The sequence below is a fragment of the Mus caroli genome, unplaced genomic scaffold (assembly GCF_978045245.1).
Source record: "Mus caroli unplaced genomic scaffold, Mus_caroli_1 scaffold_1, whole genome shotgun sequence".
NCBI classification, from domain to species: domain Eukaryota; kingdom Metazoa; phylum Chordata; class Mammalia; order Rodentia; family Muridae; genus Mus; species Mus caroli.
The window spans coordinates 177722862-177736310 of NW_028227256.1; the positions used below are offsets into that span (position 1 = coordinate 177722862).

Sequence of the window (13449 nt, forward strand, 5' to 3'; positions counted from 1 at the left end):
CTCTGTATGAGCAATACGCACTTTTAGCCACGGTGTGGTCTGTCTAGCCCCACATTTCATTTAATTTAAATTAATGAAACTTTACTTTCATTAATTTAATTTGATTCAGTGTTGCTTTTTGAGTCATGGTCTTGTTCTATAGCCCAGGCTGGTCTTGAACTCATTATCTTTCTGTTTCAGACACTTGAGTTCTGAGATTACAACTTTGTGCCACCAAGTTTGGCATAAACTGTTTTTAAGAGACACATAAAAAAACATAAAAAATATACATGCTAATGAAGTACCATGAAACATGTCGATACATGTGTACAAGGTACAATGTTGAAGTCAGTTTAAGCATTTTTATCTCTTTAAACTTTTATCAGTTATTATAAAAATATTTATAATTCTTTCTTAGTTTTTGAAAACATATGGTACCTAGTTTATATACCTATAATACATATCTATAGTCACTCTGTTGTGAGACAGTGCCCCAGAACTCCTTGCTTCTCTATAACTTTACCTTAGCACTTATTGATCAACCTTTCTGCCCAGCTACGTTCTTCAGGTTGTGGCAATCACCAGTGTATGTTCAAGTTGTATGTGCGCATGCGCTAAGCGTGGTGGGTGCAGAGGCCAATGCCGAAGGCCTTTCTTAATTTCCCTCCCTCCTCTTCATTTTCTGAAACATAACTTACACGTCAACAATCTGGCTAGACTGACTGGCCAGCAAGCCCTAGCGGTCTTTCTCTCTCCCGAGTGCTGAAACTATAGGCACGTGTCTCTGTGCCTGGCATTTACCTGAATGTTTGGGATCTGAGTTCAGGCCCCCACTTTGGTGCAGCAAGGCCATTACACACAGAACCATCTCCTTGGCCCTAGACGGCTTTTGAGGCAGGATCTTGCTGCATAGACCTAGGCTAGTCTTAAATTCACGAATATCCCAGAGTTCTGTGATTATAGGGATGTGCCATTAAGTTCAGCCTCTCTGCTGTAAGATTTTTAAAGAGAACTTAGTGAATGCAGCAGGTGCTTAGCAGAGAGGTTGCTCAATGCATGCTAGCTGTTGTCATTGCTTCTTGGCAGCCATTGTATAAGAAAAGACATTGCCAACCTCCTTGGGTTCCTAAACTTAAGTCTAGGTCTGGCAGTGCAGATGAACGGCAGAGTCCTTGCTTAGCACAGACAGGCCCTGGGTTCCATTTGGGTCATTCAAAAGAAGTAAGAGGAAATCCTTAAAAGCCAGCAGGCCAACGGGAAGCCTGTCTTCTTGGCCTAGGAAGAGACTCACCTTGTCTGCTCCTTGTTCTTTGAAGGAGTTTCCATGCCACGCAAAGAACAAGACAAAGCAGAGCGTGGGCAGAGGCTGCCATGTTGGGAGAAGACCGGTGTCATTTCTACCTTCACAGAGCAGAGGATTAGGGGAGAAATCTAGCGAGTAAGCAGGCATGCAAGCAAACAACATACAGTGCCGTAAACGTGGATGTACAACGGCAGGATGCGTGGTGGAGGTGGAATTGAACTCAGGACCTCTGGAAGAGCAGCCAGTGCAAGTCAGTCACTGAGCCATCTCTCCAGCCCCTGCGTTCTATTTGTTACAAGTGGGACACTTGAGGGGATGTAGACCTAACCTCTCAGTAGGGTATTAAATAATTTGTCATGTTTTCCAAACCATTACCAATAATGTTTAAATCTTAAGTCCTTTGTTGTTAAAGCTTAAGAGGCTTAGTAGGGCGGAGATGTTTCTTTTGCGGTAGCCAAGAATGAAAGAAGGAAGAGGGGGAAGAGGGGAAAGAGGGAGAAGGGAAGGAAAGAGAGGGGAGAGGAATATGTTGGGGACCAAACACAATCTTCATAGGTAAACTCAAGTAACCTAGTTTCCCAACTGGCCTCTGGCTCCTAGATTTACCTCCGCTTTGCAACAGCCCACTCCCTGTGAGGCCATCAGTGAATGGTCGTACTCATTGGTGGGGTTGGAGCCACTATGGCACAATGGCTTCTGAGCACTGGTGTATGGGGAACCAGACCTTCAGCAGACAAGTCTTCCAGAGATGCTATATCCAAAGTTTAAAGAAGTGAGTTGAGATCGCCCATTGATATGAAGTGCCCTGTGGTGGGTGCCCCAGTGTTGGTCATAAGGTGAGGGAGACCCAGGAAAGGGGACCAAGAAAGAGCAAGAAGGAGGAACCAACTAGGAAATATGATTGGTGCCATCGACTACTGCTCAAAGGTCGGGAAAGAGAGGTGGATTGTGGACGGCTTATTGCTGTGGTGCTATAGAAGTCACTGGTTCCCCTGCCCAGTGTTCCCAGAGTGTGGTAACTAGAACCTTCAATTCTCACCTTGCTGGCTCTCAGTTCTAGCTGAATCACCTCCACCCCCAAGTCCAGGACTAGAGGGACACACTGTCTTGCTTCTGTGACACAGCAGCCCAGAGTCTGAACAAATATGTCCTGTGGATACAATTTATAAAAAAAACCCTCTAGTTATCTTTTCAATTTTCAAACTTACCAAATAGCTCTAACAGTGGATATTATCTGTAGTATGTTTGACCATACATAGTTTTGAAAATGAGAAAGATAGGGCAAATGGGCAAGATCTGCTGACAAGCGGGTGGGAAATAGTCGTTTGTGAACCCGTTAATCAAACACACACACACACATACACACACAAACATAGAGAGGAGAGGAGGGTAGTGGTAGGGGTAGGGGGAGAATATGTGTGTGTGTGTATGTGTGTATACCTTAGGTTGACATCTGTATCTTCCTTAATTCTTCAGCTAAGTTTTTGAGCCAGGGTTTCTCACTGAATCTGGAGGTAGTCAGTTTGGTCCCCTGACTAGCTGGCCAGCAAGCCCCAGGAGGCTTCTGTCCTTTCTTCCCAAGAGCAGTGTCACTAGGCTTTATATGTGGGTGTTGGGGAACCAACTTAATGTTCAAACCCTGGATCAAAGGTATCCTCTGACATCAACCTGTGTCCCTTGGCATGTGCCCACCCCTTCCACTAACAATAAATGAAAGTCTTAAAAGAAAGCAAGCATTAGTTAGAGAGTCTTTTTCTTCCCCCTTTAAATGGTGAGACTTTGCCATTGATATTACTAATATAATGAGCTCAAAATGCAAGGACTAGTGTGTGCTACTGTTTCTGTCTTCAGAGGATAGGTGAACCTTGAGGGGAGATAGTGAAATATCTTCAATTTGTTTTTAAAAATGAGAAAAATGTTTTAAACTGGAATAGAATTATACTCTTTCTCCTCCTCCCTTTTCTCCCTCTATCCCCTCCCATGTCCTTGTCCCACTCTCAAGTTGATAGCTCCTTCTTTGGACACACACACACACGGTGGGGGGGGAGAATTTTCTAACCCTGATTTTGTTGAGATTATGACTTGAGGGCTGGCTACTCTGCTCTGTATGAGCCATTATAGGGGCCTGTGCTTGTCTGTGGGGAGGCTAATTCTCCTCCCAGTGATCATTAGTTGCCTGTAGTTCTCTGTCTAGGGGTGGGACCCCACAAAGACTTCTTCCTTTCATGTTAAGGAGACCATTGATACTGCCTTTGTTCCAGTCTTGTTTATGCAGCCATTTCTGGGCAAGACTGTTCCATGGGAGACTTACTGGTGTTTTGGCTCTTACAATCTTTCCATCTTCTTCCTCTTCCTCCGTGTTCCCTGAGCCATAGAAGGGAGCTCTGATGTATCTGTAGGCTGGGCTCTCCACAATTCAGTGATCCTAGCATTGTGTCCAGTTGTGGTTTTTTTGCAATGGTCTCCATTTGTTGTAAAGACTTGTTTCTTAGAGGACAGGTGCTGGCCACACTTACCCAGAGAAGATGGCTCAAGCACAGAGAAGGTTCGTGGGTACAGGTCTAGGTCTAGGCTTGCAGAGGGTTGGGCACCATGGTTACTTGTTGGTACTTGCTGGAGATTGGTTCTAGGACCTCTCCTCACTCCAGCTCCCAACCTCAGCACGATTCAAGGTTGTTCAAGTCCCCCACATTGTATTTGTAAATAAGTTACACATGTCCTTTTATATCTTTTCCAATGTTTCAAGATTATTTTAAATACCTAGCATAATATAAAAGCAGTGCAATTACTTATACTCAGTTGCTTATGGAATGTTGATTCAAAAAAAGTACATATAGTGTAAGTATATTTTCCATCTGTGGTTGGCTGGCACTGCAGACATAAAGCCTTCAAATATGGAGGTCTGACTTTAGAGTAAGTCCTGCTATGCATGAACTCTGTACGAATCATAGTAAGTCCTGAACTCTGTATGAATCATAGTAAGTCCTACTATGTTTTCACTCTGTTATTAATTAATTAATTAACGTTTGTAGGTGTACATTTGTGTGAGGTTGTGAATGCACTGATATGGGACTTGCCCAGTAGGCTAATCTGGCAAACTAGTGAGCTCCATGGGTCTGTCTGACTTTGTGTCCCTTGTGCAGAGGTTCCAAGTGCCCTTGTTTGTGCTTAACTTATGTGCTTTCTAGAGGAACTGAATACAGGTCCTCCCGCTCGCACGGCAAGAACCTTCTCTACAGAGCTATCTCCTCAGGCCCTGTTTGCCATTGTTGAAACTATGCTTATTCTTGAGTAAGAGGTACCAAGTTAAGCATAGGGCTGGTTGTTATAAATATTAATTGGTACACGGCTTCTTCTATTCTTAGCCCTGAGTTGGAGAGCTGATTGGAAAGCTTACACACTTCGGGCTGTTTAACCACACATGTCCTTTCTCAACCTACCATTATACCTTCTTGTTTTCCCTTTTTTTTTTCCTGAAAGATAGGGTTAATTGTCAACATCTTCACAAAACTCTGATTATTTCAACCACACTGGGTGTTTGCTGTGCAATACATTAAACCTCTGATTCTTAGACCGAGTCTCACAAAGACCTTCCCCAGGCTCTTTGCCTTCAGAGCACCCTGTGCCAGACAGCCTGGGTTTTGAGGTAGCACTTCAGGGGATGTACCACCACTGGGCCTGCAACTTTCTTTGGCTTAAGCTCAGTTTCATTAACAAGCACGTTCACACTTCAACTAGAACATTTAAAATAACACCCGCACAATGTGTTTAGTGTTCAGTTAATTATTAAGTCTCTAAGCTTGAATTATTCAAGCAAAATTGATTGGGTTCAACCTTCTTCCTTCTCTTTGTGCTTTAAAAAAAAAAAACAAAATAAATTCTCTCTTCTCCTCTCTAAATAATTTGGAAAGGGTTATTTAATAAGTTTCAATACCCTGGTCTGTGGGTGGTACCCAAGGGCTAATTAGAATAGGTAGAAGGACAGGCAGCTTGAGTCTTTTGTTAAAAATTGTGTTTAAGACTGGGGTGTGGTTCAGTGGGCACAGCCTGTTTGCCACCCCGAATTCTTTTCCAAGCCCTGGGAAAAAATAGCACCTGCAATCAATTCGTATATTTCTATTACTAATTAGACATTTAAAGAGAATCGACAGGGTTCACCTTCCTCGCCAACTCGTTTCTAATTGTTTAAAAAAATTCATTTTACCTCTTTTATACGTGCATGCACATATCCCTGCGTGATTGTGGCGATCAGAGGGCAATGCGTGAGAATTGATTTCTCTACTTCTATCGTGTTGGGCCTAGGGATGGAACTCGGGCTGTCTGGCTTGGCAGCAGGTGCTTTTCTTGCTGAGCCATCTGGTCTCTGTGTGCTCTTTTTAAAAAATTTTAAAAACATTCTTATTACTTACTCTCCCGAGTAAATGAACTTGTTAAAAAATGTGTTGACTTCATTTTAAAAACTTGGTGTGGCTGAACAACATTTCTTCACCTAGATAGATGATCACAGAGGATATAAAACTATCCTTTCCCGTGCAACATCTTTGTTAAAATGTGTAGGGAACAAAGACACCAATGGCAATGAAATAACAACAGTAACTAATGTCAAATGATATTATTTAGTTTAGGATCACATTTCACATCTATAATTTTGTTACTAGTACAATTAAGGAACAGGCACACTCAAAGATTTCATGGCTGGAAATGATTAACCTTTTGTCTGAGCCTATTTAAATATCACTCACATGTCAAGAACACATTGAAAATAATGCAGACCTTACTTATGCCAGCAAGAATAGACTCGGAGGAAAGTATACATTTCAGAAAAGATTCACTATATTCTGCGAATCACGGCAACTTTGACCTGAGCCGTCATTTTCTGACTTCATATCTAGGCCTTCATTTCTGGTTCTCCCTGTTTTTGTATTACTGAGATGTAAGAACGATTCACTTGCATGCATTGCGACGGAAAACGGGTGTAGGGAAGGCATCTAAAATAACCACGTTTTGGAGGAGGCGCTCACTTGGGGGTGAGGGCGATAACGGAAACGCAATATTCCAGTTTAGCTGTATCAAAAGTAGGACCTTCCATGAGCATTATGGAGGGAACTCTCTCTCAAAATCTAAGACCACAAAACCCTGAAATGGCCCCACCAGCAGCAGGTGCCTTGACTCTTCAGTGACTAGCTTTTTGCTGCATTGCTACCGGGCTGCAGAGTGGCTGTTCCCATACCTGAAAAGTGTGCTGACAGAGAGAGTTGTAGGTTTGGTGACAGTGACGAACTATGTTGATTGGGGGAGCTGAATCCCCAGGGGAGCTTGTCACCTTGGGTGAAGAATAACAGGCATGATCTAGGATATTTCTGGAGGAAAACACGCCAGGCTTCACATTGGGGGAAACTTTGGGAAACAGAAACGGGAATCCCTCTCCTTTGAGATCCCGCATGCACGACAAGGATGGTGGAGCAGACTAGCCTCTTATTATTTTTCCATCCTGGGGGAGTGACACAAACGCTGTGGATTAGGAACACCGGAAATTAGGAGTCTGGGGCGTGGGAAAGCCGAATGGGGGCAGGGTGGGCAGGTAAACAGCGTCTGGAGCGGCTGTCTTGTCTTAGAGCGGTTGGAAGCCGAGGGTACCCTTGCGGGACCGACGGCATCTCCGCAGAAGTCGAGGAAGAAGGCCGGCTGGGGGGTGGTCACCGCGGGGACCCCGGGCGGCGGCGAGGCACCGTGGCGCAGTTCCCAGCCCGTGTCTCACCGGGCCAACCCGTTCCACATCCGAGTCGCCCCGGGGGACCCCGCTCCCCTGGCTGCGGCAGCCGCAGCGCCGCGGGCCGAGGCGATCCCCCTCCCCCGGGGCTCCGGCTTGGCTGGGCCGCAGCGCGCCGCTTCCAGCGGGGTCGGGGGGCGGGGCGCGCCGCCATTTTGGATCCGGACGGTCCGCGAGCCTCCGCCTGCGCGCCGCGGCGCCGGGAGCGGCCTCGGGGAGCCTAGGGCGCGGGCGCGGGCGGCGCGGGCGCGAGCGGCGCGGGCGGGCGGGCGGGGGAGGCGGGCAGAGGAGGAAGGGAGTGGTTGGGAGCCGGGCTGCGGCAGCCTCAGGTCTCCTCAGCGGCGGCAGCGCCCCCTCCTCCCGCGCCTCAGCCGCCTGCGTCCGTCGGGAAAGATGCCCTCAGCCCAAGGCTGGGAAGAAGGGACCCGAGTCGCCGCCCGAACCGCGGCTGCCGCCCGCGTCCTCTGAATTCGTCAGCGCAGCCCCTCGCCGAGGGGCGGCGGCGGCGGCGGCGGCGGCGGCCGCAGGGCGCGAGCGGGAGCCCGGGCGCTGCGCCCGGCGGCACGGCGCGGCCCGCCAGCGGCCTCCGGCATGGAGCGGGCTCGCGCGGCCAAGTAGCCGCCGCCCCCGGAGCCCGGCGCGAGAGCCGCCCGCAGCCCGCCTCATCCCGGCTGCGCCGCCGGCCAGGCCCCGGGAGAAGCCGGGAGGAAGATGACGCGTCCTCGCCGCAGTCCGCTGGAAGCAGGACTCGCTGTAAAGCCCTAGGAAGAAAGAGCTCGGAGCGGAGGCTCGGCGTGCTCCGAGCCGAGCCGGGAGAACCGCTCCGGCAGCTGCCCTCCCTTTGCCGCGGAGGACTCGCCCAGGCGCTCTCCGAGTGGAGGTTGGGAGCATTTGCAGCAGAATTTTTGGCTTTCCCTCCCCCTCCATACGTTGCCCCCTCCTCCTTTTTCAGTTTTTCTTCTTCCCGGGAAGTGAATTGCTGATGCCAAGGGGACTTTATTCATTAATGATGCAACTGGATTCGTTTCAGGATTATGTTGCACGAATTGAATTTTGAATGAAGGAGTTTTCTTTTTTTTTTTTTTTAAAGGAGTGTTGACTCTTTAGTTCGTTGTACTTTTAATTATTATTTTATTTAAATATACAATTTAATTGTATTCTCTTAAAATATTAAATCTATATTTTATGGAAACTCACCCTCAAGATATATATGTTTATGGGTGAAATTGAAGACGCTTCCGTTAAGTGAGGTGACTGGTGTATTGGATGTTTAATTCAGCACCGGCATTGCATGACAGTTGTTGAAATAACAAGTGGTTTATTTTTAAAAACCACATCTTTAAACTTTTAGGTTCAGATAGTAACAGTAGACATCGTAAGGGCATTTAAAAGAAAACCAGCAGAAATCGAAGCAAACATGTCCGGAGAAGTGCGTTTGAGGCAGTTGGAGCAGTTTATTTTAGATGGGCCAGCTCAGACCAATGGGCAGTGCTTCAGTGTGGAGACGCTACTGGACATCCTCATCTGTCTTTACGATGAATGCAATAATTCTCCGTTGAGAAGAGAGAAGAACATTCTTGAATATCTAGAATGGGGTAAGTTTTCTTTTTAATACTCTTAATGTGTTGCTGGGCGTGAGCATTATTAACTATAGTGAAAATGATGTGTATAGCCTCAACAACAGAACAAACGCCTATTAGTCGAGACTTCTCTCTCCTAGTTTTTCTTAACTGTTTGCCAGGGTAAAGCGGTGCCTCTTAGTTGTTGCCTGGTTGTTTGGCCTTGCTCTTTGTGAACTGACTGCGTCTGGGGGGCAGCAGCAGGAGCTTCAGAAGGAAGGCCGGGATTGGCAGAATTGGATTATTGAGCACAGTTGTCACAACCGTTCAGTGGGAGGGTATTTGTTGGTCGGAACATTCCTTCCCAGTCTTTGAAAATCACAGGAGATTTGAGGAGATGCTGAAGTCCCTGTGTTCATTTTAGGACAACAGGAATGTGGAGGTGGTGATCAGGGGGTTTAGTCTCATCTCTGGATAGCGCTGGCAAAGGAAAGTACTAAACATGGACTTTCCAAAATTACTAGGTTCCTGAGAAATAATAGGAATTGTGTGTGTGTGTGTGTGTGTGTAAAAAGATGTAGTTGGAGAATGTTTGGAGGCAGCTCCACCTGCCTTAGATCTTATTCTAACTTGAACTTGTATCTACACTGGCTAGATGTGACCCAGGTGACCTATAGTAGTGGACTAGATCAGTGATGCGGGCAAACTCTGCATGTGACCTTCAAGGCTTGTCAGAACTCCAGGAGCCTCTGATGTCACTCACTCGTGTGAGGGAAGTCTGACATCCAGCAGTGGCCTTCACTGCCCAGGCTGGTAGAGAGTGGTACCATAGCTCTGAAAGGATTTAGACCATTTACAATTTGTGCTGTTGAAATACTTTTAGCTAGCTAAATGATTTTTATATCGACGATCTTTATTCCCAAGTAAACCTTAATTTTTCTGAAGTAAAAAATTAAGTGCCCGTTGTTGTTTCTGTTTTCAAATTCATTCAAAATTTGTTTCTCAAGTCAACTCCCACTTTAAGAATGCTTACACGAAGCGATTTGAATTCCCCAGTTTTCCAGTATTAGATGAGTGATTGCTAGTAGCGCAATGTTTCAGGGTTTAAAAGAAAATGTACAAACGTGCATGGGATGATTTCACAAAGCAGTTTGCCATCAGCATGCTGGGAATGTAAGAAATCTTGAATCAGTTGTCAGGCAACTTCTCTCTTGAGAGTAGGTAATTTTTATGTTGGCACTGACTTTGCATTTACCTGCCTTTTTTATGTGTAGGATACAATATTTTATGAAGCATATGGAATCTTACACCCTGTGTTTCATAAACTTAGGAATTCTGTGGTGTTTCTTTTTTTGAGGACTTAAAAGGTTTCAGTACTTTCAGAGTTGGAATTTGAGTCCTTCAGTTACAGCTTCATAGTGATACTGTAGTCTGTGATTATGATTGTCATTTAATATCCTTTTCATTTGCAAAACAGTAGGAGAATTCTTTGTACATAGCAGTGGCAAATATAATTTAAAATAGTGTATTATATAAGGGAAAATGCATTCCCATGGCTTCCTGATGTGTAGTAGTTTTATGCTGTGGGGTATTTTGCCATCTTATTAAAATAATTTCTGGATCTTCCATTTAGCATCCTTTCTTGGATCTTTTTTCTCTGTTTATGAAGACACTTTGCAAACACATACATACATATTTACTTATACTAAAAAGTGTTTGGCTACATTCACTACGTTCTTTTATTTTTTCAGAGAGAGGGTCTTGTGTCACTCTTGAAGTTCCTATGTAACTGAGGCTGGCCTTCCATCTCCCTCTCTCTTTACAGTGCTGGCAGTACTGTGCATTGCCATGTGCAGATTATATAGTGCTGGGAATTGAGTTCGAGCCCCAGTCCAAAATCATCTTTATTCTTATTAATAATTTCATGTCTTACCTTTTTAGTTGTCTGATATATGGTATGATGAGACTCTACAGTCTCATAAACCATTACTGGTGCTTTCAAAAGGCTTATTTTTATTATTTTAAATTATATATGTGTGAGGGTCTGGTATGTGTTGTAAGTGCAAACTCCTGAGGAGGCCCCAGACATCTGATCCCCTTGGAGCTGGATGCTAGCGGCTGTAAGGTGCCTGACATGGGGGCTGGGAATCAAACTCAGGTCCTCTGGAAGAACCATTTGCCCTCTAAGCTACCAGACCATCTCTTCAACTCCAAGAGAGAAGTTTACAACTTAAAAAACAACAACTCCTCCTCCTCTTCCTCCTCCTCCTCCTCCTCTTCCTTCTCTTTCCCTTCTCCTTCTCCTTCTTTAGATTATAATAGTTATATCATTTCCCCTTCCTTTTCTTCCATCCAAACTCTTCTATAGCTCTCTTTCAAATTCATGGCTTCTGTTTTCTTTGTTTTACACACACACACACACACACACACACACACAACACAGACACACACACACACACACACACACACACACACACACACACACGGAGAGACACAGACACATACACAGACACACACATACATATATACTCCTAAAATCATAAATACATGCTTAGTCTGCATGATGTTACTTGTATTTATGTTTTCAGGGCTGAACATTTGGGTTTGGATAACCAGTTGGTGTGCTCTTCCTGGGGAAGAGAGACTAGAATTTTTAAGGAATTATTTTGTGTACTTTAGGCTCTTAAGTCTCTGGCATGCTCTTCCCTTCATAAAAATTCGGAGTGGAAGTGTTGCAGAGATGCATTGAAAGTGGTTTCGTTTACTGTCTTTGAGCTATTGTGGATCTTAGATTAAGAATGATAGTGTCTTTTCATTTAAGTATTGCAATGAGTCATTCCTCCTTCATTTATTAGTCTACCACTACATTTTGGGAAATGTTCTATAATGTTCCCATTGCAAAAAATGTATAAGACTATCTAGATTAGGTTTTCAGATTATGAATTGACTTCACCTTAAATTTTTAATGAGTTAACTTTTTGGGATGGAAATTTATAAGAATATTACTAAGGTTAAATTTGACATTTTAGATTTGCTTAAAGATGTCATCTTTGGTTTGATTTTCGTCATTCAAAAAGTATTGTCTTTAAGTCTTTTAAAAGACCCAGTAATTGAAATAGAACAGTGTAATTAAACATTCCATATTACATGTTAAATATTTGTGTTTGGCATTTGCATTATTGGAAGTACCACCTAGATGCTCCATATTTTTGCAAGGGATGTCTGGCTACTTTTAAACGCGTCGTCAAACTTTTGTGTGCATCGCTCCATTAATTTCATTTGACTCCAAGTTATGGTCCATTTCATTTCTGTAGTGGTACAGGTAGTGTTTTGTTCTTAACAGTACCACAGGAAGAAGACTTGCCTATGCCAAGTCAAACACGCTGCTTTTCTGTTGTAGCCTTTCTTGGTTTTGGTGCTGAGGAAGAAAAGTAGAGTAGTTGAGAGGAAAAAGGGATTAAGTCAGTGAGTGCTAGCCCGAGGGGAAACAAGCACTGTAAGACCAGAGGTCACTTCTGAACTTAATAATGTATATTTATTTTCTAGTTACAGCAAGCAAGACTTGAAAAGCTTTCTTTCCTTTGATTGTTAAATTGTTGAAAAGATTTTTACTTATAGTCAGTAAAATCCGAAAGACTGTCTTTGATTTTTAAGTGTTGGAAAGGTTATGGTTTCCGTTTTTGTTTATATAAAAATAATTTTGTTGTCGTGGTGGTTATAGTCAAGTTATAGTGGAGCTATAGAAGTAAAGTAGTTGTGATGTTGGAAACTAACTTGTTGGTGATGACTGATACATTCACTATCATTACATTGTTTTTCTTCTACTTTGAAATGAGAAATTTGAATGTTAAGGAATTACTAGTTTATTTAAAAAGTGGATATAGGATAATAGTACTCAGAACAAGAGGAACTGCAGGATTCCTGTATGTAGATTACTTTTCTAGACTTTCTGATCTTGATCTTATAAGATCTCATGTAAGTTATCATTAACTGATTTTATAGCTTACTCAGATTGTATGCTACACCACAGGATAGTCTGATTATTAAACTTACTGCTAGGTATATCAACAGGTATTGTAAGATAAACATTAGAAGTTAGCGTATGCATGTATGTATGTATGTATGCATGTATGTATTTATTATTGAGACAGGGTTTCTCTGTGTAGCCCTGGCTGTCCAGGAACTTGCTCTGTAAAGACCAGGGTGGTGTTGAACCTGGAGATTGGCCAGCCTCTGCCTCCTGAGTGCTGGGATCAAAGGAGTGAGCCACCAATGCCTGGCATAGAGTAGCTTTGAAGTTTATTCTTAGTTTTTTCTTGTGTGAGTTGGGGTGATGATGGCTTGATTGGAAGGAAGGACCTGAATCATTTCTAGAATACTTTACTTGTTCTGTATGTCTGCTATTCCTCACTGTTAACTTTTCCTGAGTAGAAATATTTATCATACAGAATTGCTAAGATATTCATTGAATAAAGGTTAAATTAATTTTTAAATAAACTCATTTGTGATCATTGTAAATGTGTTTAAAGTATAGGTAGGCCGCTTGTTCTCTTTACACTAGGCATGGAATGTTCTGTTTTAAGAATGGATGTGGTTTACCTGAACCAGAGTTGACATGGGCCGGAAATATTCTAAGTTGTAGTTACTGCTTCTCTCCCTTTCTCCTTTCTCTTCCTTCTTCCTGCTCACTTCTTCCTGAGGGAATTGACAAATAATATTGGTTACTGAAACAACTTGCAGTGTTGATTACTTGGTTAGTAAACTGTTTAAAATAACAATGCTCTGTGGATGAAAACGATGTCAAGGTTCTCATTTTAAGAATTTTAGGAGTATTTCAT

At 43.6% G+C, this 13449-nt stretch overlaps 2 protein-coding genes across 14 annotated transcripts in view; both read left to right on the forward strand.

The window, feature by feature from the left end:
* Nucleotides 1-8293, forward strand: part of LOC147006286 (uncharacterized) — a 55994-nt gene extending 47701 nt beyond the window's left edge. The window contains exon 2 of the mRNA XM_085834960.1: nt 6898-8293. Coding sequence (XP_085691086.1) covers nt 6898-7767 — 870 coding nt within the window. The 3' untranslated portion in view covers nt 7768-8293. The remainder of the gene's footprint in view (nt 1-6897) is intronic.
* The window catches only part of Cdc42bpa (CDC42 binding protein kinase alpha), a 213741-nt gene continuing 208485 nt past the window's right edge, over nt 8194-13449 (forward strand). For 4 of the 13 annotated variants that reach the window (XM_029475997.2, XM_085843379.1, XM_029476000.2 and 1 more), the window contains exon 1: nt 8196-8647. In XM_029475997.2, coding sequence (XP_029331857.1) covers nt 8470-8647 — 178 coding nt within the window. In that variant the 5' untranslated portion in view covers nt 8196-8469. Of the gene's footprint in view, nt 8648-13449 lie in introns of all 13 variants that reach the window. The other 9 variants (XM_029476009.2, XM_029476012.2, XM_021164511.3 and 6 more) reach the window with 5 other exon arrangements.